The sequence below is a fragment of the Lissotriton helveticus genome, chromosome 7 (genome assembly GCF_964261635.1).
Source record: "Lissotriton helveticus chromosome 7, aLisHel1.1, whole genome shotgun sequence".
Taxonomy (NCBI): domain Eukaryota; kingdom Metazoa; phylum Chordata; class Amphibia; order Caudata; family Salamandridae; genus Lissotriton; species Lissotriton helveticus.
In genome coordinates this window covers 1,115,542,647-1,115,570,111 of record NC_136068.1, presented here as the reverse complement: position 1 = coordinate 1,115,570,111, position 27,465 = coordinate 1,115,542,647, and the positions used below count along the sequence as shown (strand labels likewise).

The window sequence follows — 27,465 nt, the reverse complement described above, 5'->3', positions numbered from 1 at the left end:
ACAGAAATACGATACAGGGTATGATGAGACTCTTAGAATGAAGTCCTGCAACGTTTGTAGATGTGTTGCGTTTTGTAACCGGGTTACAGTTTGTTGACTTTTAAGTAGGTTGAGGAGTGCTAAAGGGGTGCCCTTCACATGTGTACAAAGCTATTTGCACAGAGGGAGGGACTTTTAACGCTTGTGGTATAGAAGTGACGCTCCCATAAACCCTCATCTGGATACATAAATTGTTTGTCTTCATTCAGGAAACTGTGTCTAGAGTATTCCATATTAACCTAAGACACTGACTAATAGTGCAGTGAGACCTCAACAGCTGCATTCACTCCAAAATCAACCTGTTGGATACATTTCAAAATCTTTATTTCGATTTGGTAATCATAAAAGATGTACAGAAATACATAAAGGATAAAAAAAAAAATCAACATTAAGCATATACAGACCCATTTTCTCGAATAATCCTCAAATACATTGGCAATATCTTTTTAAAATAGAATAAATAAATACATATTGTAGCCTAAAAAATAATACATAAAATAATGATATCTAGGCAATACCAAATCCACGTCATAGTTAATATCATCGCTAAGGACATTGAGACCAAAAACATTAAAACTTGAAGCCCAATCGCTTCCTTACCATAGCAACAGCGAACGAGTACCTACTTACACTATAAACAACTGATTGGGCAGTTTCAGCTCTTAAAATTCTTTCTGCTTCCCAAAAGTGTACAAACCCAAAGAGACGACAAACAGGTTTTATCCATTTTTTCCTTAGATGTAAAAAGGCAGGACAAAAAAATAGAATGTGCGCTTCATCCTCTTTAGCGTTTGTACAACACATTTTGCATTTAGTTAAGTCATCCTTTACTATGGTGCCCCTCTTGCACGACCATCTCGAGGTATTAGATTTAATCTGTAAAATGCCATAGCAAAATTTTAAATACAATGACTTTGCTAAAACTGGTAAGATCTCATCCATAAATGGTTCGAATCTACACTCCATCTTTACATTGAGAAACTTAAGAGAATACGACCCCAAATCAGAGCTATGTAACTTAGAGTTTTGGATAAAGTCCCAATATCTCTTCTTTAGTTGCTTCTTGCAATTTAGCGTAAGGGACTCTGGCTCCAACCAATAATGGCTTAGTCCTAATTTGCCTAGCCAATCCTCAATATGATTCAACCGTACTAATTTAGTTACATTCTTTATTTTAATAATTTCCTTTAGAGCCTCTGTAGTCCACTAATTCGCTAGTTGACCACACAAGAACCCAATATATTCGTGGACGTAATGCCGCATGATCATCTGTACGGTGGATATTCAGATCCAGCATTAAAGGAAGGAGCGGTGTACGTTGCGGGAGTACTAGAATTTTCCTAAAAAAGGTATTCTCGTATATTTCAAAAGCTCGACCACCACAATGTCCCCATAATTCCGCTCCATATAATGAAGATGCCTGAGCTTTATGTTTATATGATTCTAAAACCGGTGAAATTGCTTTAGTGTAACTACTCTTATATTGTCTTACTATAGGAACCAAATTCTGAGCTAAAATTGTCTTACTCTTATTTATTTGCGGCTTCCAATTAAGATTTGTATCTAAAGTAATGCCTAGATAGTTAAAACTAGAAACATACTCTATTTTTTCTTCATTGACTATCAGTGTTTATCTAAAACTCCTATGCGGGATAATCGCCATGTATTTAATTTTAGACTAATTAATCTCTAAACCCTTGTTCGAACAGTAACTTTCAAAGGTGTCCGACAAGTTTTGTAACCCTCGTGGTGTCTGAGAAATTAAAATGGTATCATCTGTGAATAGCAGAGCAGGCGCATGACCACCACCCAGCTTGGGAGAGTCATGCTCGCAGCCCAAGAGGGTTTCTGGTATGTCATTTACATATAAAGAAAACAAGGTAGGGGCCAAGACACACCCTTGTCTAACGCCTCTCTCAATATTAATACGCTCTGTCAATTCTCCATTAGTGCCCCATCTCCCCCTGGCGTAGTTCGCCTCGTGAAGTCTAACGATTTGCCCCAGAATCTCCCCAGGGACCCCCATGTCCCTCAATCTCAGCTATAGGGCATTTCTAGGAACAAGGTCGAAAGCCGCTCTGAGGTCAACAAATGCCACGTAAAGATGTGCCTTCTTTATTCTAATATATTTCCAAATGATACATAAAAATCTAAAAACCTGGTCAATTGTACTGATCTTCTCTCTAAAACCCGCTTGGTACTTGGTAAGAGTACTAGTTTCCTCTATCCAGGTACCTAGCCTACTTAAAACTTGCCTTGCAAATACTTTTTGAAGAACATCCATAAGACTGATGGGTCTGTAATGGGCCGGGTTCATACGATCCCCCTTTTTAAAAATCCTAACAATCTCGGCACCCCACCAGGATTCAGGGATAGGTGCGCCATTTGCAATTTTATAGCAAAGACAATTAATATATGGGGCCCAGATCATGTTCTCGTGTTTCCATAGGTCCCCAGGAATTCTATCCGGTCCTGGCGCCTTACCTGATTTAAGTGCCGTAATAGCACGAACAGTTTCGACCATATTAAAAGATAGGGGCGTCCCGGTAAAACAAATTCCCAATTCATCATTGGAAGGGATTTGTTCGCCAATGGTAGGTGAGTATAAATCAGAAAAATGTGAAACCCACGTGATTGCTTCCAAAAACCTATCCCTACTAGGGATGCCATGACTAGAGCCACTCGCAATCAGCCCCCAGAACCTGTCCTGATCTTTCCTTTTGCATGCATCCAGAAGATCAGACCATATTTTCTCGTCCCAATTTCTCTTGGCCGCACTAATTGTGGCCTTATACTGCTTCCTTTTTTCCCTTAGGACTACTACATTATTCTTTTTAGACGCTATTATAAGTTTCTTTTTTGCATTACGGCACTCTTTATTATACCATCTATTACCGTTAGCTGTGAGTCTCTGGCTGTTTAAGAGTGGCTTTAAAGTTTTAGTCAGTATTTCGCCATGGCCCAAGGCCATGTCTGTATGGATCTGCATAATGGGAATCTCTTGTGCTTCAATGTCATGATATGGTGACATCAGATCCACATAGAGGTCATAGATTTTTTTAACTATGGTATCGTTCCCAAGAACTGTTGGCCATTTAAGATTTCGACGGTTATTAGATATCAGGGGGTCAATGTTGGAACTGACTGAAGCAGCTCTAGATCTACACTCTGGGTTAAATAACAAAGCACTAAGGGTCAGACTGAGAGGAAGATGGTCACTTTCGACCCGGTTATCAACAACAAGGTCATTCACCATTGGCCATATTGGAATAGAGACCATTGCATAATCTAGGTGACTGTTGCAAGTTCCACGTTTAAAAGTTGGCTGGCTTGGGCTGTCCGATGGCAGCTGTCCGTTACAGGCACGTAAGCCATGGCCTGCAGTTAAACGCAACAACTGCGCCACCGAAGTTGTACATGAGACAGAGTAACTAGTATCAATTCCTGGTATATTGTAGGCATTATCCTCTGTCTCAAAAGTATTTTCCAAGCCGATTATCGGCTCGAATTTACGATTGAAATCGCCCCCAACGATTATCCAGGTATTTGGGTCCAGCGTGGAAAGGATCTTATCTAGTTGTTCAACGACTATTGACTCTGTGGTAGCTGCATGAGGTCTACTGTAAATATTAAATATATAAATATTCCTTTTATCTGGGCCTGTAAACTTTACTCCTAGAATATCAGAACTACAGGAATCAATCTGCTCAAATTTGATTCCCAGTGCAATTTTACTCCATATTAACAGGCCCCCCGATGGTCTCCCTTTATTTACAGCAGTAGCAGGTACATTATATGATCTGTAGCCAATCTTGTGGTAACTTTCCACAGCCCAAGTCTCTTGGAATAATATAATCTCACTATTCTCTACACAGTCCTGCCTGGCTGGATCACATACGTTTTTTTTTAAGCCTGCTATATTCCAAGATCTTATTCGAATATTCTGTTCTGTAATCATAGTCACAAGACCAGTGGTTGGACTTACACCAGTAACATTGTTAACTTGCCTATTTTCCTCCCTAGAATTCTGCTTAATGTTATTTAACTCCGCTCCCTCAGCTATCTCATTAGATTTTCCAATTTCCAGAGTGGAACAATCTACACTTGCTTGTATTACATCACAAGGAGATCCCCCCTTGGAATAATTTCTTCCAATTTCTATACTAGCATTAACATAATAATCACCATTACTGCCCAACCCTGCATCCTCTCCCACCCTATTTAAACGTGGTATAACGTACTCACTTCTCAATCGAGGTCCAGACCAACTCTCATATAACCTCTCCAGCTCCATATTCCTATGGGAGACCACTATTTTCTCTATCCCATTTAATCTCATGTCTCCAAGTCAGTCAACATCTTCCAGATCTTTTAATTCCTCATAGCAATTGCTAGTGGGAATAGGATAGTTATTTATAGTTACCCCCCTGGTCATTTCTCGATGTCTATACACAGGATTATAATTGGCGTTTAATGATGTCCTGCGGGTGGGAGGGTAAAAATAACTCAAGTCACGAGTATGTATACCACTATCATTTTTGTAAGATTGGTCACAAATACAACTCACGACCCGCCTATCTCTAAAATTGACAATGACTGTATCCCCTGGTATAACCTTAGCTCTATGGCCAATCCAGCTAACCCTACGAACATGCAGGATTTCCCCATCAACATTATTTAGTAAGGGTCTATTCTTATTTAGCCAAAAACTGGTTTTGTTTTTCAGCTCAGAGTAGTTTTCACTGTTAACTAACTCAGGTACACCAGTAAGTGCCACAACATAAGGGAAGGATTATGGAGGCAAGTCAATACGAGGAAGGGCTTGTCTATTCGGGACTTTGAGTGGGCCTTCTTTGCTTTTCTCTAATGAAGCCACCCTCTTCCTTGTTGTATCATGATTGCTAAGCACCCTTTTCTCGACCACCCCTCGAGAGATTCTCTCAGGCTCCTTACCCTTGGTTGCGGATACTGTAGCTATTTGCATACTACTCCCAGTTTCCCTTGATAATTCAGTAGACTGTACCTGTGTGGTTGATGGAATAACTCCTAACGACGGGGTTAGCCCTGGAAGCACTCCAGACCCTTTATTGGTTTCAATAGAATTGATTAAAGTTTTTAGCAAGCCTGAATTCTCTAGAACAGTCTGCTCGATTTTCTCAACTCTTTTACTTATTATCTTAGACCTCTCTATAAGTGGCAAAATTAGCGACTTAGTTAGTTGTTCAATTTGGGCCAAAAGAGTAGAGTGGGGATCTTGCGTTAGTGGAGACTCAACAACCACCCTAGGAACTAAGCCAAATAATAGGGGAGTTGATGGCAGAGACTCAACTGAGGGGTCAATATCTCTAGTAGTCACATCCTCTTCTTCTAATAATATTTGGAAATGTAGAGATTTTCATGATTTTAGGACATCTCCCCTTTTCGGTTTTTTCAGCCGCTGCGCCCGCTTCCTCTTAGCTGAGGTAGCCTGACCTTTATTTGATTTATGTCTTTGTGGTAGCTGTCTATTTTCAGCACAGGACCTTGTAGAGGAACGTAGTTTAACAATATTCGATTCTCCCTCTATCATTTGTGTGTTTTAATAAGGCGGGTGCACCAGGCTTGCGTAACAAAGTACTATCTAAAATTCTATCACCCCCATCGTTAGTAACATCTTCCTCATTCATAGAAATATTTCTATTTATCTGTTCCTCTAACTGATCTAACTGATTGGGGGAAATAGCAGACATTAAGGGTCCTAGAGAGTATCGCCTTGAGCGTAGTGACTCCACAGACAAACGCCGCTCTGTAAGGGCTATTTCATGTTCAAGTAAAGAAGCCGCCCTGATGATGAAATTGTCCAGCGTTCCACAAACAGAGCCTCCCACAATAGGCCTCCTCCCTTTACCTCCACAATCCGCCATTACAACCAGTTATGTCAAATACAAGCGTATGACTATATAGGTAACACAGGGAACAACCACAGAACGGGGACAATATAGTAGGGTCTTACACTGATGAAAATGTTCGGGGGTGGCCCAGCCCAGCCTCCTCCTGCCTTAGACGGCCCGCCCTTGTCCCGGACTTCTCCCGGCGCACTCCAGCGCGCTCCCGCGCTGCGGGGGCGTGTGTCACAGAAGTAGGTCTCACCATGTCCTGTGGGCGGGGCTGAGCCTCGAACGGGACAAGGTGTAGCAGGGACTCCTGGGAGACTGAGTCCCGGCAGCGTCCGGCATGGTCAGCTTTGTGCCCTTCTCACCCCCACAACAGGTAACAACAGCCGCCTCAACAGTAACGCTTCCCCACGGTCCAAAGGCGAAGCGGCACCCGCACAGCGGGTGCGGCGAGTCGCAGTCTCTAGCCTCCTCAAATAGAACTCCAAACAGCAGGGCTCCTCCAACGGCAAAACGAGCTCCCGTAGAATAGATGAAACAGGGGGTTTTAATATGCACGGTGTCCTGTGGGCGGGGCTGAGCCTCGCACGCGGACCAGGTGTTCTAACCTGTTGGATTCAGATCTGGCAAGCATCCCAAACAGGGTATCCAGACGAAGTCTCACGAGAGACCAGGATTTATAGGACCCCCAGCCCGAGACAGATCTCCTCAAAAACATATGCTAGGAAAACAGAAATCCCACTATAAGCCAAAATTAGCACAGTGGTGATCGATGGGACTGCTGCATGATCACCAGAGAAAGCTGACTGACAATTTGTAGCAAATAGAGGAGGCAGTAGACCAGATTCGCTCCACTACAAGTACTCTGCAGAAAAAAAGGACTAGACCTGACAGAGACAGTGACCTTTCTAGAGTACTGGATGGGATGGGAGAGTCTGAAGGGCGCAGCAGGCGTAGCCACATCAGAGTTGTAGGACTTCCGGATTAAGTGGAAGGGCCCAACATGCTCGCATACCTCAAAAACTGGCTGATCACCAAGGTGGCACCTCAGTCTCTCCAAGTTCTTCTTGCTGGAGAAGGCCCATTGGGTGCCAGGTAGTTGCCCACTTCCAGGCTCGCTCCACATGCCTGTGGCCGCTCGATTTCTGCACTACCGGGATCGATACTGCATTAAGCGTGGTCCCTGGGTCAACTCTATCGAAAATAACCTATTTTCAATCTTTCTAGACTAAACTGCAGAAGTGCAGCAAAAAACTTCCTTCTTTGAGGGCAAGAAACTCCTGAGAGAAGTAGGAGTGTGTCACATGTTGCTCTTTCTTGCGGAGTTGAAGATCACAGTGAAACACAAAACTTACTTTTTCACCGAACTATTCCATGTGTGGAGTTGGCTCCAGCAGGAAAACACAAAGGAAACCCATCCCCCTGAAGAGACGAAGGAGGACAGCATCTGAATGTCTAACGAATGAGCTCCATAAATAAGATTTAAAATATCCTCATACCTAAACCGAAGGGGGCCTATGTGACATTCCTGCGGGAGATGCATTTTGTGAAACTAATTGATTCTAGCGCTTGTGAAGGGGCTAATTGTTTGCCCCTAGATAATCTTATGCAGAAAGATCATTTATATGTAGAAGGCCGGGGGGTACCATTTGCTGCTTCCCCTTTCCATATATTCAGGAAGGTTGATTTGTCGTCATTTGGGGCAATTAGATGAAAATTCAATTGTACTTGGTAATCTGTATAGCCCACATACAAACCAGATTATCTTTCTCTCTGATCTCCTATCGAAAGCAGCCCTATGGCCCCATATCCCAGTGGTGTTGACATGTGACTATAACTGTCCTAGACATTGCACTAGATCACTTCCATCCCCCACTCGCTGCCCAATATTTGCTTAAGTGAGAAACAGATGGGGGACATGTAGAAACACAGACAATGCTACGAGGGGAACAGGGAATATATCCTATTTTCCCCAATTCATTACCTGCATGTAAGGCTAGACCGAATACTGTTCTTGACAATCCGTTATCCCTCTGTGGTGTTTTTAGAGTACCTTGTTGTTCAATGTCAGACCATAATCCTCGTCTACTAGGTATTAGAATGGACAACTCTCAGTCATCCCCACTTTGAGACTGCTGGGAACTAAGCTGGGTGATGGGGCCTTAAGAGACTTCCTGATAGACACAATCCGTAACTACCTTTGGGAGAAATAGTGCAGCTGTTAGCTGAGTTTGAGGCGTTTTAAAGGTCCAGTCGCGGGCCACTGTGTCAAGGCAGTAGTAGTAGTCAGAAAGATACTATATCAGGAACTGACCACACTGGATGGAAAACTGAACCAAAACTAGAACCGCAAGGAATGAAAACCCTTAATGTAAACAAACACTTATGACTGAAGAAAGAGAAATGCCCTGCTCATGTGTAAATTGAGGTGCCTCGGTTGCACTGAATACATAGAGTGCATCAATAACAAGAGGGTCGGCTCACCTGTTTGAAAAAACCTGAGCTGAGAGGTATACTCCTAATGCAGTGAGGAACGGGCAACTATTGCAGTGCACAGTCAACAGGAGATCAGCAACGCAGTTCTGCAGTATTACACGTAGTCCTACTAAAATACTGCATCTTCGACTGGTTCCACAAGAATCACTAAAATGCTGGAACAACCCACTCCTAGCTAGAATTGAGAGAAGCCCTAAAGGAAATGGCAAAAGGGGAGACTCCTGGGACAGATTGCGTATCAGTTGACTTTTATCAGACGTAAGTGGCCCTCCTAATCCTGCGGCGGACCAATAAATACTCTGTTTCTGTGGAGCGGGCCTGCCTTTTGGAGTCAACCAGAGAGACTTTGATCTTATCTCTCCTTAAGCCACACTGCAACAATTTGAAAAGGGCCTCATTCAGGCTGTTATCTATGCTGAACTTGGATTAAAACATTTTCAGCCTAGGTCTAGCGAGAAGGCTCAACACACTGTAGTTGACACTAGCCTCTCATGATAAGAATGGGTTTATTCCCACTCAAAACACCAAAAAACTGTACAGAATCCTCGAAGATTGCGCGGAATGTCCTCCGGTGTCTTATCAGTTGACCTGGAATTTTTTTTTCATCACATTGAACCCGCAGTGCTTAAAAGGGGGTACCTGGGTGAATGGGATTTGGGAAGGACTTGGTTAATCCCTTCGACGCTCATGACGAGGTCAGCTCATCTTGAGGTACGCCTGTCGTACGCTCATGACGAGCTGAGCTCGTCATGTAACGCGTTTTTAAAAAAAACTCAGCGCACGGCGGGAAAAACCGCCGCGCGCATGAGGTTAAGTGAATTCCATTGTTGCACTCTGATACAACAGCCAGATTGCACACTGGCACACTTATCTCCTCCCCATACCGGAGAACCAGACAGTGGTGTCCACTCTCACTTATGTTATTTGCAGCGGATAAGGAGTCTTTCGCTGAAGTAATGAGTGCATAGCGATATATGGAAAATCCCACCCTCTCGCAAACGTTGTGCAAACATTTTGATATTTGGGAATTACATTTTTTCATTCTTAAGACTACCTCTGGCTGGGAATCTGGGAGCAGTCATGAGGTCCCTGAGGGCGTGAGTCGAGTTTTGGAAACCACTGCCACTATTAGTCATGGGTTTGATTGCTCAGGCCAAAATGCTAATTCAACCTAGGCTCTTATATATGTATACGATGAAGGCAGACGGAGCTGGCACTCAGCAAATTCAAGCCACCAATGTTGGATGGGGGTAGGCGACTGTGCACTGAAATCCGTTTCCTTGGGCCTCCGCGAACGTTCAAGTGCAGAAAGTCTGGGTGTGATGTGGAGATTACTGGTGTGTTTAGTAGTCTAACTGGTTCTGATGATGGCTGTGCGAGTCATTTAAAACCAATAGCCCTGTAGAGACCACGGTCTGTCATTCCCCAGGCACCTAGACGCACCTTCTGTGGCACTGTCCAAACCTAGAGCGGTATTGGAAGGTGATCCTTGATGACTTGGACGATGCCTTTCAGATCGCATTCTCTAGAACACCTGAGCATGCGCTATTAGGGCTTCCACATAGCAAATTGTTTCCTTTGCGCTCGCTGAGGTGTAGACAAATCGCCCTAGCCTTGCTGGTAGCGCGCCTAGTCATTCTGGCGCAGTGGGGTTCCCCAGACTCACCTGACCCGACGGACTGGATTCGGAGAATGTGACATCTTTTAGCTATGGAGCAGCTATCCCTGAGTATGGATGGAAAGTGGGCGGAATACGTGGAACTATGGGGCCCATTCCTGCATCTTCTATCTAGGATCTTGAGGAAAGTCACTTGCCCGAAGTACTTACTGATTCTTCAACTTATTCCTCTGGAGCCTTGGGGACCTGCTATGGTGGTCTGTGCGGCGCTGAGGGGGGGGGGGCCTAGGGGCAGTAGAGAGTATGAGAAGGAAGGTGAGACTGATGCGGGGGTGGGTGGCGGGGGGGGGGAGCGGTTTGGGGGATGGGGGAAAGGGGGTTTCCTTTGTCTTAGTTCTTTTTTTCTTGTTCTCAAAAAGCGGTAGCTTTGTACCTGCACTGGCTGCTTATCGCAGCACAACATTTCCCCTTGCGGGGTCGCCCTACGGGGTGTAGGCCCGAACGCTGTGTCTATTGCTTCTGGAATTTGCTCTGCCGGCCAGTGGATGTAGGTTGCTGAGCTGTGTTTGGAGTTGTAGTACTGCTCAATAAAAATTATTGATTCTAAAATCTAAGGAAATGCTAAAATGCACACATCATATGAATTGAAAGTGCCTTTAAAAATTGTGTTAGCTGTGTATATGAACAATGCATGCTTTGGACACTTCTAAATGTAACAGTGCAATAGAATGGGAGGTCTTTTTGCAGGATGCCTGCAATTGTACCCTGAGGCCTGTGTTTGGCCGAAGCTTCTTTACTTGCATAAATAGTGTGTACCTAGGGATATCCTCTACCAGCAAGTGGACCAGTTGTTCATTTCCTTAAAAATTGATATGTTCTTAAAACAAGGTTCATGAGTTTCAATCCTCGAAAAATGTTATCGTGACTATCTTTTCAGAATAAACAAGTGATTCATTCTCAGTTAGAGCCACTTGTACCAGATTTTAAGCTCATTGCACTAATAATCTAACTTGGGTCAAACCATAGCATTAGTGGAGAGTGGGGCAATAGGCATGTTAGAAGGCAGGAGAGTGTTGGAGAAAAAATGTGCTATGCGTACATAGCATTTTTGGTTTTGTGGCAGGAGGCAAGCAATGACAATGGATTGAGTGGGGGAGATAGCAATAACAAGGGGAGGGATGAACGTTTCTTTGTATTCTTAAGTGTTAGGACATGGCCAGTGCTGGCAAAGCCATAGTCCTTTTATTTGTTATGGCAAGTGGAAATGGAGGAAACACGATCAACAAATGCTTGCCCTAAGCATTACGATGGACAGCATGAGAGGGTTAGCAACAAGATGGACAGCTGGAAGAGGGCAGGAGGGACAAGCAACAAGGCAGACAGTGGGTAGGGACAAGCAACGACAGAGGGGCAAGCAACAACATGGAGAGTACAGGGAGGGGGTCAGACAACAACATGGACGGAGAATGGAGGCAAGCAACAACCCTTTAGGTATAAAGAACAATATGAAGAGGGTAAGGGCAAGCAAAAACACAGGCAGCGGGCGTGGGAAGCAACAACATGGACAAATGAAAGGGGCAAGCAACAACATCAACAGTGGTAGAGGGCAACCAACAACACAGAGGGGGACTAAAGTACAAGGGTAAGAGAAAGCAACACAGAAGGGGAGAAAAGCACATGCCGGAGAAGGCCTGCAAAGACACACACTCTTATGGAATACTTAAAAAAGATAAAAATGTAGTTTCAAAAGTGCAAGTAGTGGAAGGATGCAAGTAATTGGGCAATGCTACAGATGTGGGAGAATCCAATGGTAAGCAGTGGGTAGCAGTTGCTTGGCCTGTAGTAGCTCACAATGATTTTCACTGATCAGAAGTAGCTCAAACTACAGAAAAGGTTGGAGACCCCTGCTCTAGCTATTAAAGCTATTTGAATGTAATAATACACTAAGAACATCTGAAATAGGTCAAAATAACCCCAAACATCTATCAATTTTTTAATGCACTGCACATTTCTTTAAATGGATATTGGTTTCTAGGAACACATAAAGAAATCGTGGATGAACTCAGACTGTCTTTAAAGTAATTTCCCTTAACTGTGGTATTTTCTCTAAGATCAGTTTTATAGGCTTGCATTGCATAATGATGTCAACTTTGTTTTATACGAATGCATTAAAATGTCCACTGCCACCTCCAAACCCATGAACGGGTATGGATGAATGGGGTCTGAACGTGTTGACCTTATTTTCTTTGCGAGTCACATGTGCTGTCAGCATATCAACATCTCTTTGACAATGTACAATATTTACAGTCCCCTGGCCAAAGAACCGAAGCCAATGATCACAGTTTGAGGCCAGTGACTTACGTGTAGCATTATGCAACACTACCATTGGCCAATCAAATTTCTCCAGCAAGACGTTTGTAAAATTAAATGTCAACATGTTCCCGTCAGCAAAATATTTTGTATTCATTTACTTCTGTGTGGCTTGTGTTGTCTTCTCCAGGTGCCAGTATAAAAGCGCAGGTGTGTTCTTTGGTAGAGCTGCTGGCCACGACGCTGTACCAGGCCCACGCTCTCTTTTACAGCTTACCAGATGGCGGGATGCCTAACCCAGCCCTCCCCTGCGGCCTCCTCTTCTCAACACTGGAGTCTATCACTCGCCAAGATCCTGCAGGTCAGCTTGTACTTTAGCAGCATTTTAATAGGCATAGTGTCTGCAACAGCACGGCAGGTGTCTCTCAACCCCAACTTTTGTATGAAAGTCCGCAGCCGCACAAAGGTCAGCACAGCTCCAATAGTGGCCTGTCCCTCAAGTGTACAGCAGGTACAGAATGGGCAGAATTGCAATTCTTCCTCTCCTCGCACATACAATAACGATCAAAACGAAGCAGTTAAACAAGCCTCACTGACACAATGAAGCAAATCCATTTACAGAACCAGACTCTGGGCCTAATTTAGAGTTTGGCGGACGCATACTCCATCACAAAAATGACAGATTTCCTGTCCACCTTATTGCAAATGCCATGGGATATAATTCACTTAAGGTGGACGGGATATCAATCTAGTTTGTGACAGAGCAACCTGTATGCCAAAACAGGCCCTCAATCTGTATATCTATCTGTTTAGGACCGTCCCAAGTGTGCAGTATTAGCCGATGACCTGTTTCTGTCTCAGTCTCCCTTAAGGTACTTTTATTTTGCCCTCCTTTGTCATATCAACAATATGTGCTTTCACCCTAAGTGGGTCCTGTAGCACTGTTATAAAAACTGGAAAAACTGAGCTCCATGGACAGCATGCGTACTTTTGTCATACATAACTGGAACACCATGTGGATCATCATTGCTATCTTCTGTCACAAAACAGGCACAGCTCAGACAACAGCAGGACCATCATTTTACATACGGTCAACAGTTAAAGTACAGGTAGCGGCAATGAAACCCTTTTCTGGCAGACTAAGTACAGAACCAGCAGCAGTGCATGATTTCTGTGTATGCACACATACATTCAGAAGCCCTGATATCACATGTTATCAGAATGTGTGCAGCATAGCACGATCACTTAACACATGTAACTGGTACTATGTTTGCTTCAGTACAACATGTGCCCCTCAAACACAACGCACTTATCTGCCAGCATTCACTCAACGGCACAGTGCTTTCACCGTATTGAATGCTTAGCACATAGTGAAGAGAATTTACATCGGAATTGCAAGGTATGATAAAGCAGGATACTTACCGCTTGATCACTCCACTCCTGTTTTCTCTGTCCCATGTAGAGTTACAGATGTCTTTCTCTTTTGATTTCCTCCTACTTCTGATCTTGATTTCATAACCATTTTCCCACTCAGTAGATGTTTAGTGACTGTCCAATATACTTCATGTCTTTTGGTTTTGGAATTAACTACATGTGTCCCTGCTTAAATCACTATCAAATGGTAAATAATTTAGATACGAGTCAGATGTCAGCAACAATACTGAGGTGAATAACTGTTCAATCTCTATATCATGCAAAAACAGTCTTGTTATCAAACTACTGCACACTTTGGGCATGGTGGGGCGGAGCAGCGAAATAGGTACTCTCCAGGGGCTGATGGTGATCTGGCAGGAGATGTAACACGACTTGACTTGTGATGCTGTTGAATCAGCGAGCTGACTTTGTTAAATGTGATGCACCAGGTACTGAATTGCAGGTGGGGTCAACCCAGAGAGAAATCCCTGGTGGCTGAAAGAACCACCCCGGCCGTGCTCCCCAGTATGAGGCGGCGTTGGCATTGCTGCGTTCTGGTGCTGCCAGTTAGGAATGGAAGTATGGTAATGTGTTGCAGAGAGTGCACAGTGGCTGTAGAGGCAGCAGACGGATCTGATGACTGAGACATGGTGTTGGGTGGTGCGGCTACTGACGCTAGAGGGTAGATGATTGCTGCAACATACAGTTACCATCTTGTAGTCATTCAAGTTCTCCCTATGACTAGCAGCCTGTTAGTCAGGTAGAGAAGAGACCGAAAGCATCGGTGGGTTGCAGGAGACTGATATTTATTGCACCCCATATATATCGACACCACAGGGATTTGAATTCATCCGGTGCAACGAAATAGCTCCAGTTACGATTATTACCCAAATATGACGTGTACTTGCAAATTTGGTGTTTTCTGCACCAAAATCCGCATTTCCCACTATTTACTGCTCAGAAGGAGATTTCTTCAAAGACTGATAGAGATGGGCATGCCTTTGATACGCCAGTGGTATGTCCATGCTGCAGGGATGGTCAGTAGATTGCGGGAGACAAGAAACACTAGAGCGTGCGGTGACATAAAATTGCACCTTAGTATGAAAATAGTAAAGGGGACCTAAGATGGAGGGTGGTTATAGTAAACAAAAATAGTGGGCTTTTTCCATGAAGGAAACATGGACCGAAGAGCAGAGAGGGGAGGGATAAAAAGAAAGAGCACACCGGTAACAAACCAGGGGAAGAGCCCGGAGTGATCCCAGCAAAGAATATTCACCAAAGTATAAAACACATTAAACATAACGAAGTGGCATTAAGTATATTTTTTTAAAAAAATTGCATAAGAACTGCCCGACAACAAGCAGCAAAGTCCCAATTCAATATCTACAGTGCCTCTGTTTTCCCATTGCATTACCATTTTCTCTCTTTATTGCCCTTTCTCGTCTCTGTTCCCATCACCATGTCTGCTCCTTTCTACCTTTTCAGTACTGTCCATCCATCTAAGTAAACCTTTATGTTTTTTCAAACACAACCAGACTAATGCTCAAGGAAGTAATAGTGACAACGAGAAACCAAAAAAGATCACTGGGCTAAAACTGATTGTTTGCTCATGAATACATTGTCTATGAAAGAATAGATGAACATTTATTATCTCTGTGTTTAAGCACAAAGCCTTTTTCGTAAGTTACAGTTTCTTAAATGCTAACGCTTGTGTCTGCTTCCCTTATCTCTAGGTAAAGGGACAGCAGTCTTGAAGGATGAGATGAAGTCTGGCAGCTGGTTCAAGCATTTGCCATTGTCAGTCATAGAATTTCAGCCAACGCTCAGGACACTGGCGCATCCTATCAGCCAGGATTACCTGCAGGAGACTTTGCAGAAGTGGATCCACATGTAGGTTATCTTATGCCTTTTGGGACCATTTCGTCCATATACTACTGCTCCACTTTCAGGAATCTTGTATCCTTGTTGCCTTCTTTGTGGTTTTGTTTCTCTCTAATCATGATCACTTTTGGTCCCATTTTAGCTTTGCCTTCATATCTGAAGTTTCCATCACTTGTGACCTGGTTTCACCATCACTCTGTATTCTTCCCTGGCTAGATCCTCTTTCTCCTACGCCTTGGGAGAGAGATAAGTCTCTTTGTACCCGATGACCGTTCCCACTCGTTTGTCTGCCTGCTTCAGTTGTGAGCGTTCCTTCTCTAATCCCATTGCTCACTCAGAACATATAACAGATTATACACACTGCTGTGGAGCATCATCCTTTTCTCATCGGAAGTGTAGTATAAGCATATGCCTAATATCACACCCAAGGAGAGCCTGCTCTTGGCCTCTCACTGGCCATAAACCAGTCATTTGTACACTACCACTGCTTATCTGGTTAATCACAAACTTTGTTTCCATCCCCATTCTCCATCGTAATGCAGAGAGGAATGCTGTAATATTAGCTAGGGTCCAGTCTGAAATCCTAGTAACTTTCCCAAGTTAACATGAGCATTTTCCCTTTTTTCCACATCACCAGACACGCTCTGTATTGCCCAAAATGTATGTCACGGTGAGAATATTAGATAAACCAATTGGCGTAGTAAGTGCCCAATTTATATGCCCAGGAATACACCATTTTCTGAGGTGCCTGGCCAAGGGATTGAGCTTTTAGTGTAATAACACACACCTTATCCGTCTGATCTCATTTCCTCCATTTGTAAAGCAGTCCTTAGGTATTCTATTTAATCTGAGCCAAACTAACCTTGGTCTTGTTTTTTTTTTTATTAAATAGAAAGGACATGATTCTTTATTTAAATATCTCAAAGGAAAACTAGTGAGGTTTCAGCTCCAGTGTCCTTCTTTACAAACTCCCCATGATCTATTTGTTTTGTTTCAGACTTATGAAGCAGCATTGGTTAACACATATAGTTGTCTTTTTATACAGAAGGCATATGTATTAATAATGCAATTCATTTATAAGCACAGATTATTTGTCAGTTATTCAAATATCCGCTGCAAAATTAAGGTGTTTTGAAATGGCAAATTTCAATCTTGTATTTACATACATATTCTGTTGCCTCTGTAATCCTTTTTGTACACCCCTCTCTTTCTGGAACCTGTGTTGATTTTTCTTTTTTTTTACTTTGGTCACATAGTTTCCTCGCAAGAGACCTATTGTAAACATTCAATAATTTAGTTGCAGTGTAACAGGTTACACACCAAAAGTCGTTGTGCTTCTCTGGGCCAATTCTTTGATTCTCCCCATTGTGTTTTATATTTGATTTGAAGATTCCTGTGAAATCGGGCTATGTGCCTGTTCGTGTTCAAAGTGAAATAAACATGTACAAATTTCATAGCACCTTTTTTTTATTTTTTATTTAAAAAATCTGGTGGTTAATTTCATATTGAAACGTTGTATAAGACATACGTTTTTATAAGAAAATCTGCATTTGAATGTTGCTGATTGTGTATAGAATAAATAAGTATTGATAATCCAGTAATGCATGCTTGCTTAAGTATGCCCACATTACAAATCAAGACTGATTGAGAACCACAGATCTTTATAAATAATAGTTTCAAACCCTTAAACAATCTGTATTGCAATTAGTACAGAAAATTATTTCACAGTATTGATCTAGCATTAATATAGGTATACAGATTCAAAGTCCTGAAAATAAGCAGTGATAAGATATATTTAGGAATTCAGATGTGTTGATACAACCGAAACTAGCAACCTGGAACTTGAAGTTTGTAACTAGATTTTCCAGCAGGTTTTTAAACCCCTGAGTTATCTACATCTTTGAAGTTTTTCTTAGATCTAAAATAATCAAACCTTACTGAGAACAATGTTTTTGTTCCCACTTTTGCGAATTTATTTGAGCAGAAGTCGTTTTCTGGAGTTTTATGATGGACTTGTGAATGTTTTCATATTAAGTTAGCTTTTCTTGTGAGGTCTTTTGACTATCTGGAAATTGGGACAAGGTTACAGATTGTCCTTCCTTTGTAGGTGCAATGAAGATATAAAAGCTGGGATTACAACCCTTCTAGTGTACGTCAACAGCCTGAAGGGCCTAGCAGGCATCCGAGATGCTGTGTGGGAACTGCTCACCAGTGAATCTATGAGCCAGAACTGGGAAACTGTGTGCCGGCGACTCCTGGATAGACCAATGTTGTTCTGGGAAGACCTGCTGCAGCAGCTGTTCTTGGACCGTTTACAGGTGAAAGCAATTCAACAGATGAAATCTGCACCAAGTATGTGGGGTCTAGTGGAGAGGTTGCCTGCTCTGTTCCACCCTTTGAATCGTGGGACCTTAGGAAACACAAAAACTTATATTGACTTGTTCCTAGTCAAGTATGTGTGGTCTAGTGCAAGGTTTGCCTGCCTTGGAACCTGTTTGTTTCTGTCATTTTTATGATAAACCTGTGCGATAGTTTGGTCTAGAAAAACTCATGTGAAAGATATTTTCAGATTGTCTTGGTTAGACAGCATTTGTGGATTTGGGAATACATACGCTGTCAGTGATGTGCAGCATTCACTGACTACTGCTAGAATGCAAATTGATTTCCAAGTATTAGTTCCTCCAATAGCCATGTGGGGATGACTCCAAATTGTACACATTTGTTACACCTTTTCAACAAAGGTATGCAGAAAATGCTACTTAAAATTTGTCATAAAAATCTTTCATGCTGTCCATGAATGACATCCTAGCATGTGTATGCACACACTAGAAACCTTGGCATGGTAAAAGATATTTCCTTCTTACTGTCTTCAGTCACAGTCACCTCAACTTCTTCCACATCAACATTTATCTGCCCGGTTGAACCATCACACTGTGCCATACTATGGTTGCCTAATACTCGAGAAAGCTCATCCACAACTTCAACTGTGGATTGTACCACACACATCACAAGATTCTCCTCTACTTTTTTCTCATTACACTTGGCTTCCTGTAATAACGATACTATTCTATTAAGAGAAGAGTTACACACATTGCCAAAGTGACCAATCTTTGCACACTTAAACCCTTCTTTACCTTAGCAGGACTATCCTTAAATTGTGACAATGATTTTGTTTGCCCCACAACAAATACGCCCTGTCTTCATATTATACGAACAGTGTGTAAGTATTCTTTTGTTTAATCCATTTTCCTTTGTTAGCACAATCCTTCATTGAAACTGCAGCTATCTCTGAAGCAACTGTATCCACACTGATAGTTTTAAAGGAACCTATAGAACGTTAAACACTTTAAGCTATGTCAGTTGTTTCTAGTAAGGAAGGATTACAATAACGTAAAAGTTGCTCCTGAATTATTTTTATTGGAGCAACGAATAATCAACTAATCACTTGTATACATATACACCTCTACCCCAAACGCACAATGAGCAGGCTAAACACTTAATGCAGACACAACAGTCTACAGATTCATTCATATGTTGTTATATAGTATAACAGTTGAATCGCTCAAAAAAAATATGATTCCTCTGTGAACCTCTTCGCGAGCTGATCCAAAGCTTCTGTAGGCAGTCATAATCTCTGCCATCCACAGATTGTAAAGGAGGTAAATGCTCAAAAATCTCTTCCACTTCCATTCCAAATAAATTCAAAAGCAGTCTCCATTGATGGCTAGCATGTAATTCTTAAAATGTCTAAGCCATTTCTCCCAATTCATGCTTGGCTGATTTGGTCTCTTAAAAAAGGGAGGTGGTGGATTGCCACACGACATTCACGGCAAAAGAATCCTATTCATTCACTTGCCTTTATTATGATGCTGCACAGTAACCACTTGAACTCCTTTGTTAGTTGTTCTAAAATAAAAACAAGGTTCATAAATTGACCATACTATGTAAAATTTACATCAAATATACGCTTCACATAAATAACTTCTGACTGGAAAAACAGCATCTACAAAAGTGGCTCTACACAATTACAGTAGATTAAAACTGAAATATAAATTCTTCAGATATGGCTACATGCAAAAGACATGTGCCATATGCCTTCAAAACGACTTGCTTAGTAGCGCGATGTAGCAGTAGGGCAATCTTTAAAATGCCCGTACACAATGGACTTATGCGCTGAATAGCTCACCATCTTCACTGGCTCCAATGTGCAGCAACAGCTTTCATAGTTGTGTGATTAATCAAAAGTCAAGTCTGCAAAATGGCTGGATGCAAAAGGCGTTTAAGTCGGATGGTTCACTGTCTTAAGTGGCTCCAACACTATCCCGGCAGCAGTAGCTTACGTGGCCATATGGCATGACAGGAGGCAGCGCGCTGCGGCCCGCATAGTTTCAATATATTTTCTTCAGCACATGATCTGCAGAGTCCAGAATCCTGGTGGAGAGTAGGACAAGTTCACAGTTCCTTGTACCTGTTACTTCCACTTCACCTCATCTCAGGCTTTGCTCCACACTCTAACAGCGACCAGGAAGAGCATAGTGTACCACTAGATATAAAGGTGGCAGTGGTTGCTAACATCACTAACTTGTCACCAAATTGTAGCAAGTAAACACTGCATCACATTGAAGTAAAAAATTACTTTATTAGGAGCACCCACACATTGCATAAACTGTCCAACAGTATGTTGACAACCGCTTAAGAATATGGAACCGACTCAAACTACAAAAGTAAATGATCCACTCAATAAATAGAGAATTACTCGTACAGAACATTCTAAAGGGGAATACTGTACAAGCATATTCCATATTTAAGAAAGTAAAATATTACCGTTACAGTTTCTATACATGAACAGCTTACCACACTGTCTTAAAGCAAAAGATGAACTGAATTTCTGATTGTGCGAGACAGATTGTCAACAATTGCTCCAGATGTGGGAGAGATAGCTACTAGCAGTGCATTTATCAGCCATGCTCTGGCCATTATCTCAAGCACTTTACAAACTTATTTCCAGGGCATTTCGGAGAAGTCTACTGTAACATCTTTAAAGTAGGATTGATCACGTCAAGAGAGGTAAGAAGCTTGATCAGTGTAATTTCCCCTCATTCTACTTTGAAGAAAACGAAGGTGAAACACCACTACTAGAAGGTGTCCTCACCGCAAGCAAAAATTCTGCACATTTCTGTAGTTTCCTGGCACCCAATTTAGCTCCATTGTGGCTCCCCCATCGTGGCACGCATGCAGGCGGCGCCCGAGCAAAGCCAGGGCCAAGGGGTGGCCCGTCCACATCTGGTGGAAGCCTAACTGGATCATCCCTCTTTCGCCTGACCCTAGTTTAAGGTCCTGTGCCCCCCGTCCCTGCGGTGCCTACTGTCCCTGTGGCTCCTCAGGCGCTGGTTCTGCATTGCCTGCTGTTTCTGCCCCTGCGCTCTCCTTGTGCTGCCTGCTGTCCCTGACCACTCTGCCCATCCCAGGTCCTTGCACGTGTACCCAGCCCCACTAGGACCCCCCACCAGGACCACTAATGGAGGCTGCTGCACGGCCCACTGCGGATACGTGCAGCGGGTGCACAACCGATTGGACAACGCGCAGTGGCAGAACCCCTAGCCCTCCTGTCACCCACCGGTAAACCGCCAAGGAAATCCTGGAATTGAACTCCGGACGCCAAAAAACAGCTGCGTCTCCTCCTCCCCACTATCCACCAAACGACCCTTTACTGCTGACACTGTCACTTCTCCTGCGACACAACCTACGAAAGATCCTGCACCACTCCGCCAACAAGACCATGAACACCCCACAACCGCTCCACTGTATCCTGCTCAATGCCCGCTCCCTCCACAAACAAGCCACAGAACTCTGGGACACTATCACCACCCTTGTACAGATGTTGCCTTCATCACCAAAACATGGCTCAATCCCTCCTCCTCAAACCTCAACATCACCACTGCCACAAGATGATACACCAAGAGCGTGCCATTAAACAAGGCGGAGGCATCGCCGTCCTATGCAAGGAACCCATCAGATGCACCATCACTAATGACAACCCCACGCCTCTTACGTAACACCCCAACTTCCTACTGTATACCATTGTGAAGACCACAATAAGAGGCACCCTTGTCTTCAGGCCCACCGGGACACCAAGCAACATTCTGCGAAGCCATCCCCAAACTCATCGCCCCCTCTAGGAATCTACTCACCACTACGTCCTACTCGGCAACCTCAACTTCCACATTGACCACCTTAACGACAGGAACTACATCGCCCTTCTGGAGAATCTGAACAACATTGGCCTCACCCAACTGGCCACCAAACCAATGCATAAATCCGGAAACACACTCCACCACTTTTTCACCTCCAGCAACAGAATTAAATTCCGCTACAACACAGAACTTACCTGGGCTGACCACACCATCGTACACTTCACCATCACCATCTCCCAGCAAACATCACCGGGCTTTAAATTCTTACCCTCACCCAACTGCAGTTAGAGCAAGGTCACTGAAAATCAGTGGTCACAGGCCCTCACCACGAGACATCAACAGGCCCCGACCAGGCCATCCAACACTTAGCCAACTGGATCGCCGACATTGCCGACAGTTGCCCCCACTCAAATCTACAAAATCCAACAAAACCTCCAAACATGTCATCTGGTACACCCCAGCTCTCAGGATCACAAAGCACAACTGTCACAAACTTGAGAAACTATGGCACGCCACCAAGAACCCTATTGACAAAGCATCCTACAAAACAGCCCTCAGCAAATATCATCAGGCCATCAAAAAAGCAGCCATCGAGGGGCGTGGCCAACCGCCAAGAGACATGGCCTCTTTGAGGCGGCTCCGACCGATCGCGCCCGTTCCAGAGTAAACCCGCCCAACAATCCGTTCCTAAACTGGCAGAAAAGGACACTATTATAAATCGGAACCCACTGTGGATCGAATGAGCTGTGAAACCGCAGTTTCCAGCTCGCGGTTCCGGCTCCAGCCCTGACTGCGCACATCGCGGCCCGGCAGTGGCGTTGCATGGCCTGCACTTCTGAGGAACTCCAACTGCTGACTGAGGCTCCGCTCCGGGCAATCTGATCTGCCGGAGTCAACCGAGGCGGTGCATCCTTGTGGACTGAGTGGAGGCGGGGCAGTAGCCCCTGGGAAGGACGCTGTGTTGAGTGGTGTCCGGTTAAGCCTGGGAGCGGCACCGCTGCCTGCCTCAAAATCGTGTGGGCCTCGGAGCTCGCACCACGCTAGGCTCTGATCTTGGAGGGGCCCGCTACCTCACTGGAGGCCGTGGGTGCCTGAAACATCAGGGGCTCGCCTGCATCGGAAGAAATTAGAAGCCGCCCCCCCACTGGACCGAGGGGGTGGCGCCATAAGTAACTGCTGAACCCCGTGGCTGGTAAGGAAAAACGCTTCCCTGTGACGGGTGGCTTCAGTTTTGGGTGCCGCCCGCCTCCAAGATCGGGAGGAGGGAAGGATGCGACCCTGATGGTCTCTTGGTGCCTGGACCCCCCTTGCCACCCTCTCGGCCGATCGTGGCCCGACCTGAAGCTGCCACAGGAGGTAGGGGCGGCCGTAGTAGATGCTGGTGAAAACAAAGAGCTCACTCTCCCGAGGTGACAAGGTGGGCCGCTGAGAGGCTACTAGCGGCCAGATTGCGCTCCCGGCAGGTGAAGGGGGCTGATGCAAAAAACATTGAGAGGTGAGACCTGACCGCTGTTGCTGTTTCGTGGTGCCATACGTAGAGTGAATTTGGCAGCCTGCTCATTGGAGGAGGGTTTGTGGCCTGGCCCCCGGGGGTGTACTATATCAGCCCGCTGCTATTGTCTGTTCTCTGGCAGCCCATGGTTCACTGCTCCGCAAGCAGCCCAGCAGGATAAGCCATATAGACTATTGGCCTAGCTCATCAGCTGTGCAGAACTGACTTGCTCCTTTCCCTCGGATCCTAAGCAGATCACAATGGCTCAATCATGGCTGAGGTGTAGTGGCACCAAGACGGCTGTACAGGTCTAGCTGAATAAATGTGCATGGGACAAGGCCCCTGGGACAAGCCCGAAAGCGGGAGTGGCCGCAATGGAAAAACTGTCCAGAGAAGAGGCGAGAGAACCGACGCTGCAAGATATCCTCACGGCCATCATGACTGTTCACACATCGCTGGAGCCACGTATTGACTCTGTGTCCACTGAAGTATCCCCTATCCAGGCGGATATGCGCTTCATGAACACGTGACTGAAGGATGTCGAAATGAAAGCCAGCTCCTTGGTCGATGACACCTCTGAACTGCAGCGCAGGATGGATGACCTTCAGGCCCACACTACCAAACTGGAAGCGCAGCTGGACGATTATGAAGGGCACTCCAGGCGTAATAACGTCCGCATACTGGGGGTTCCTGAGAAAGCGGAGGGGCCAGCAGCAGATCTATTCGTGGAGGAACTGGTCACCACTCACCTCAAACAAAATGGACTATCCAACTTCATTTCCGTGGAAAGAGCGCACCGGGTGGCAGACCAAAACCAGGGGCCCTTCCGCGGCCCTTACTTGCTAGGATTTTTTATTTCAGAGTTAGGGACATCATCCTACAGGTGGCTAGACCTGCGCCCCCACTGAATTTCCAGAACAGTCAAATCACCTTTTTCCCGACTTCACCCTCAGGGTACAGCAACGCAGCTTCCTCGAAGTCAAAAAGCCACTTTGCGAGAAAGATCTGAAATACGCCATGCTCTTCCCAGCCAAGCTGAGGGGGGAATCGAACTGGAAGGCTTGGTTCTTCGCTACCCCAGAGGAGGTATGGGATTGGTTGGACGGATGGCGCACCGTAGGCAGAGGTGGTGGCCGCTTCCGAGGGGCAAGGGGTGTGAAGGGCACTGAAGAGTCCGATGGAGGCACCCTGCCTGGCGAGCAGGAAGCAGCGATGGGAGAGTCTGAATGACTGGTCTGTATGCCACTCTATTTCTGGGTTGGGGATATCTACTTGCTGGTGCACTGGGAGGCGGTCCGAGCCCTCTTAGTCACTGAACTACATTAGGTCTGTGGTTCGGGAACTCATTTGAGATGGACACACCGATACAAACGTGGGATTGTAGTCTCATGAGTATTTATATCTGACTTCTATGTCTGCCAGTTATTCACATCTCTGGGACGGGTGCCCGGTTGGTCACACATACCCACAAGTTTAAGGGGTGGGCGATAGGTACTCTGCAAGTTTGGGTGGGCGGGAGGTTCTGACACCGCCATACCGAGAGGCAGGGAGGGGGTTTCAGTTTAATGGGTTTGGGGGGATTGCGTGGGTTGGGGGGAGGGGTTTGTCCTAATTTGTATTGTTAATTTTTTGTTTCACAGGTATGACACATATGACTTAATCCTTGCAAGGGCAGGAGCTGGTTGCATGCTTTTGGGTCTTTTGTTTACGAAGGGTAAAAGGTCTGCTGAGGTGTTTCCTCCTGGGTGCGCTCGCGGGTGGTTCCCGCGGCGATTGATCGATCAAAAACCAAGACGAGATGGGTAAGACGATTAGACGGTTTAAAGCTGCTATTGTGGAATGTTAACAGGCTGGGAGACCAGATCAAGAGGGACATAGTGCTCCTGTTTTTGAAACAGCACTCCCCCGATGTAGTCCTCTTGCAGGAGGCACATTTGCTTGGAAATGCATGCAAGGCCATGTTGAGATGGGATTCCCAGCTGGTAGCACACTCAGCTTTTGGGTCTGGTTCCCGGGGAGTGGGTATACTGGTCCGAAAATCATTCCCCATGACAATTAACTCGATCTGCACTGACGTCCTGGGTAGATATGTTGCTGCCTCCGGGACCTGGGAGGGACAAATACTTAACCTCCTTTCAGCCTACATGCCTCCGGGACTGCACACTCAGGCCTTTGTAGACCTATGGGATCTCCTCTTAGATTTGCCGGATGGCAGAATCCTAATAGGGGGCGATTTTAATTCTATCGTCTCTGATTCCCTCGACCAATGGCCACAGAGAGCCTTGCCGCCCTCCCATATTCACAGTTTTCTGGGTGCAATGGGCCTGGTGGATATCTGGAGGGGACTCCATCCGGATGAGCAGCAATACACCTTCTACTCAGGCCTACACCATAGCATGTCCCTGACCGATTATGTGCTGAAGCTAGCACCTCAACTCGACAACGTAAAAGAGCTACAGCACCGGGGTATCTCTGACCATTCGCCTATTTTGTGTCGCCTAGAAGTGGGTGAGCCCTCGGTTGGCCACACTGCCCCGATAAACTCCTGGTAGCTCACGAATCGTCAAATCAGAGATAAGGTCTTGAGTGAGTCGGACCTCTACTTTCAGGAGAATGTGGGGTCGGTAGACTCTATGGCAACTCTTTGGGAGGCCTACAAAGTTGTCATGCGGGGTGGCTTTGGCCCAGATTATGGGACAGCATAAGGAGAAGAGTGCGGGTATGACTCGCCTAGAGTGGGGAAATCTTAAACTTGGAGAACGCGTTTCAGATGCATGACTTGGCGAAGATACGCCAGAAATTGCATATTAAAGTCAAATAATTCACCAACATGGCTACAGAAGCTGCTAAGATGCACTATATGGCCACGCTTAGCAGGGTCTGTGACGTTGGCGATAAGGCAGGCAAATTGCTAGCCTGGCTAGATCGCAGGGAACAGGCCCATCGAGTGGTGGTTGAGATAGAAACAGACTCCCGCTCTCTCCTCACTGCCCCCCAGGATATTTCGGACACATTCGGCCACTATGATCAGGCTCTTTATACTTCCCGTACACCGCATACGGAGGAAGAGGCTTCCTCGCTTTTACACCATATTTCCTTGCCAGCTCTCACTGAAGAAGAGTGTTCTGATCTCAACTTGGATATCACAGCTGCGGAGGTTGAGAAATCATCCACGACTTACGTGGGAGGGAAAGCGTCGGGCCCTAATGGCTTGCCCATCGAGCTGTTCAAGCTCACAGCAGACAAGACTGCACCCTATCTCACAGGAATGTTCTGAGAAAGTAGGGCAAGGGGTATTCTGCCCGAGGACCAGAGACTTGCAAATATTGTTGTCATCCACAAAGCGGGTAAGCCGGCCAACAGGTGTTCCTCATACAGACCCATCCCGTTGTTTAATTGCAAAGCCAAAATACTTGCGAAGGTTCTTGCCTTCCTCCCGACTGCTTAGATTCCTCACCAGGCTGGTTCTTCCGACCCAATCGGTCTTCATGCCTGCCAGAAACACCTCCCTCGACTCGCGCATGCTCCACGGAGTGCTGTGCCGTGCCGACACAATCGGGGAAGATGCCGTTGTGGTATCCGTGGATGCTGCCACAGCGTTCAACACCATCGAATGGCCCTACATGTTCGCAGTCCTTCACAAACTGGGTTTTGGCCCCGAATTTACCAGCTGGGTTTGGCTTTTATACCTCCAACCACTCGCCCAAGTGATAGTCAATAACAGGAAGTCTGCCGTTTTCACTCTCAGTAGGGGCACCAGACAGGGTTGCCCCTTGTCTCCGCTTCTTTTTGCCTTGGCCCTTGAGCCTCTGGCAACATGGGTCCGCCAAGAACCCATTATAAGGGGCCTTAAATGGATGTTTGGATGGGAGGACCGCATATCACTATATGCAGACAATATTTTGCTTGATCTGGCCTCCCCAGCTGCTTCCCTCAACGTGGTCCTGGACATATTTCACGTGTTTGGAAGATTTGCTGGTTATTCAATACACTGGACCACATCTGTGCTTTACATCTTCTATGTCAAGCGGCCTTCACTCCCTCGGGGCTGTCAACTGATGGAAGCTGAGGAGGGCTTTAAATACCTGGGGATTTGTGTCTTTAAAGACCTGTCCAGATTATACGATCGTAATCTCCTGCCACCTCTTG

General features: G+C 45.2%; 1 protein-coding gene across 2 annotated transcripts in view; it reads left to right on the top strand.

Annotated features, from left to right (window-relative positions):
* COG1 (component of oligomeric golgi complex 1) overlaps nucleotides 1-27,465 on the top strand; it is a 125,039-nt gene that overhangs the window by 27,464 nt on the left and 70,110 nt on the right. For both annotated transcript variants that reach the window (XM_078654272.1, XM_078654273.1), the window contains exons 4-6: nucleotides 12,527-12,697; nucleotides 15,483-15,639; nucleotides 17,738-17,948. In XM_078654272.1, coding sequence (XP_078510398.1) covers nucleotides 12,527-12,697; nucleotides 15,483-15,639; nucleotides 17,738-17,948 — 539 coding nt within the window. The remainder of the gene's footprint in view (nucleotides 1-12,526; nucleotides 12,698-15,482; nucleotides 15,640-17,737; nucleotides 17,949-27,465) is intronic.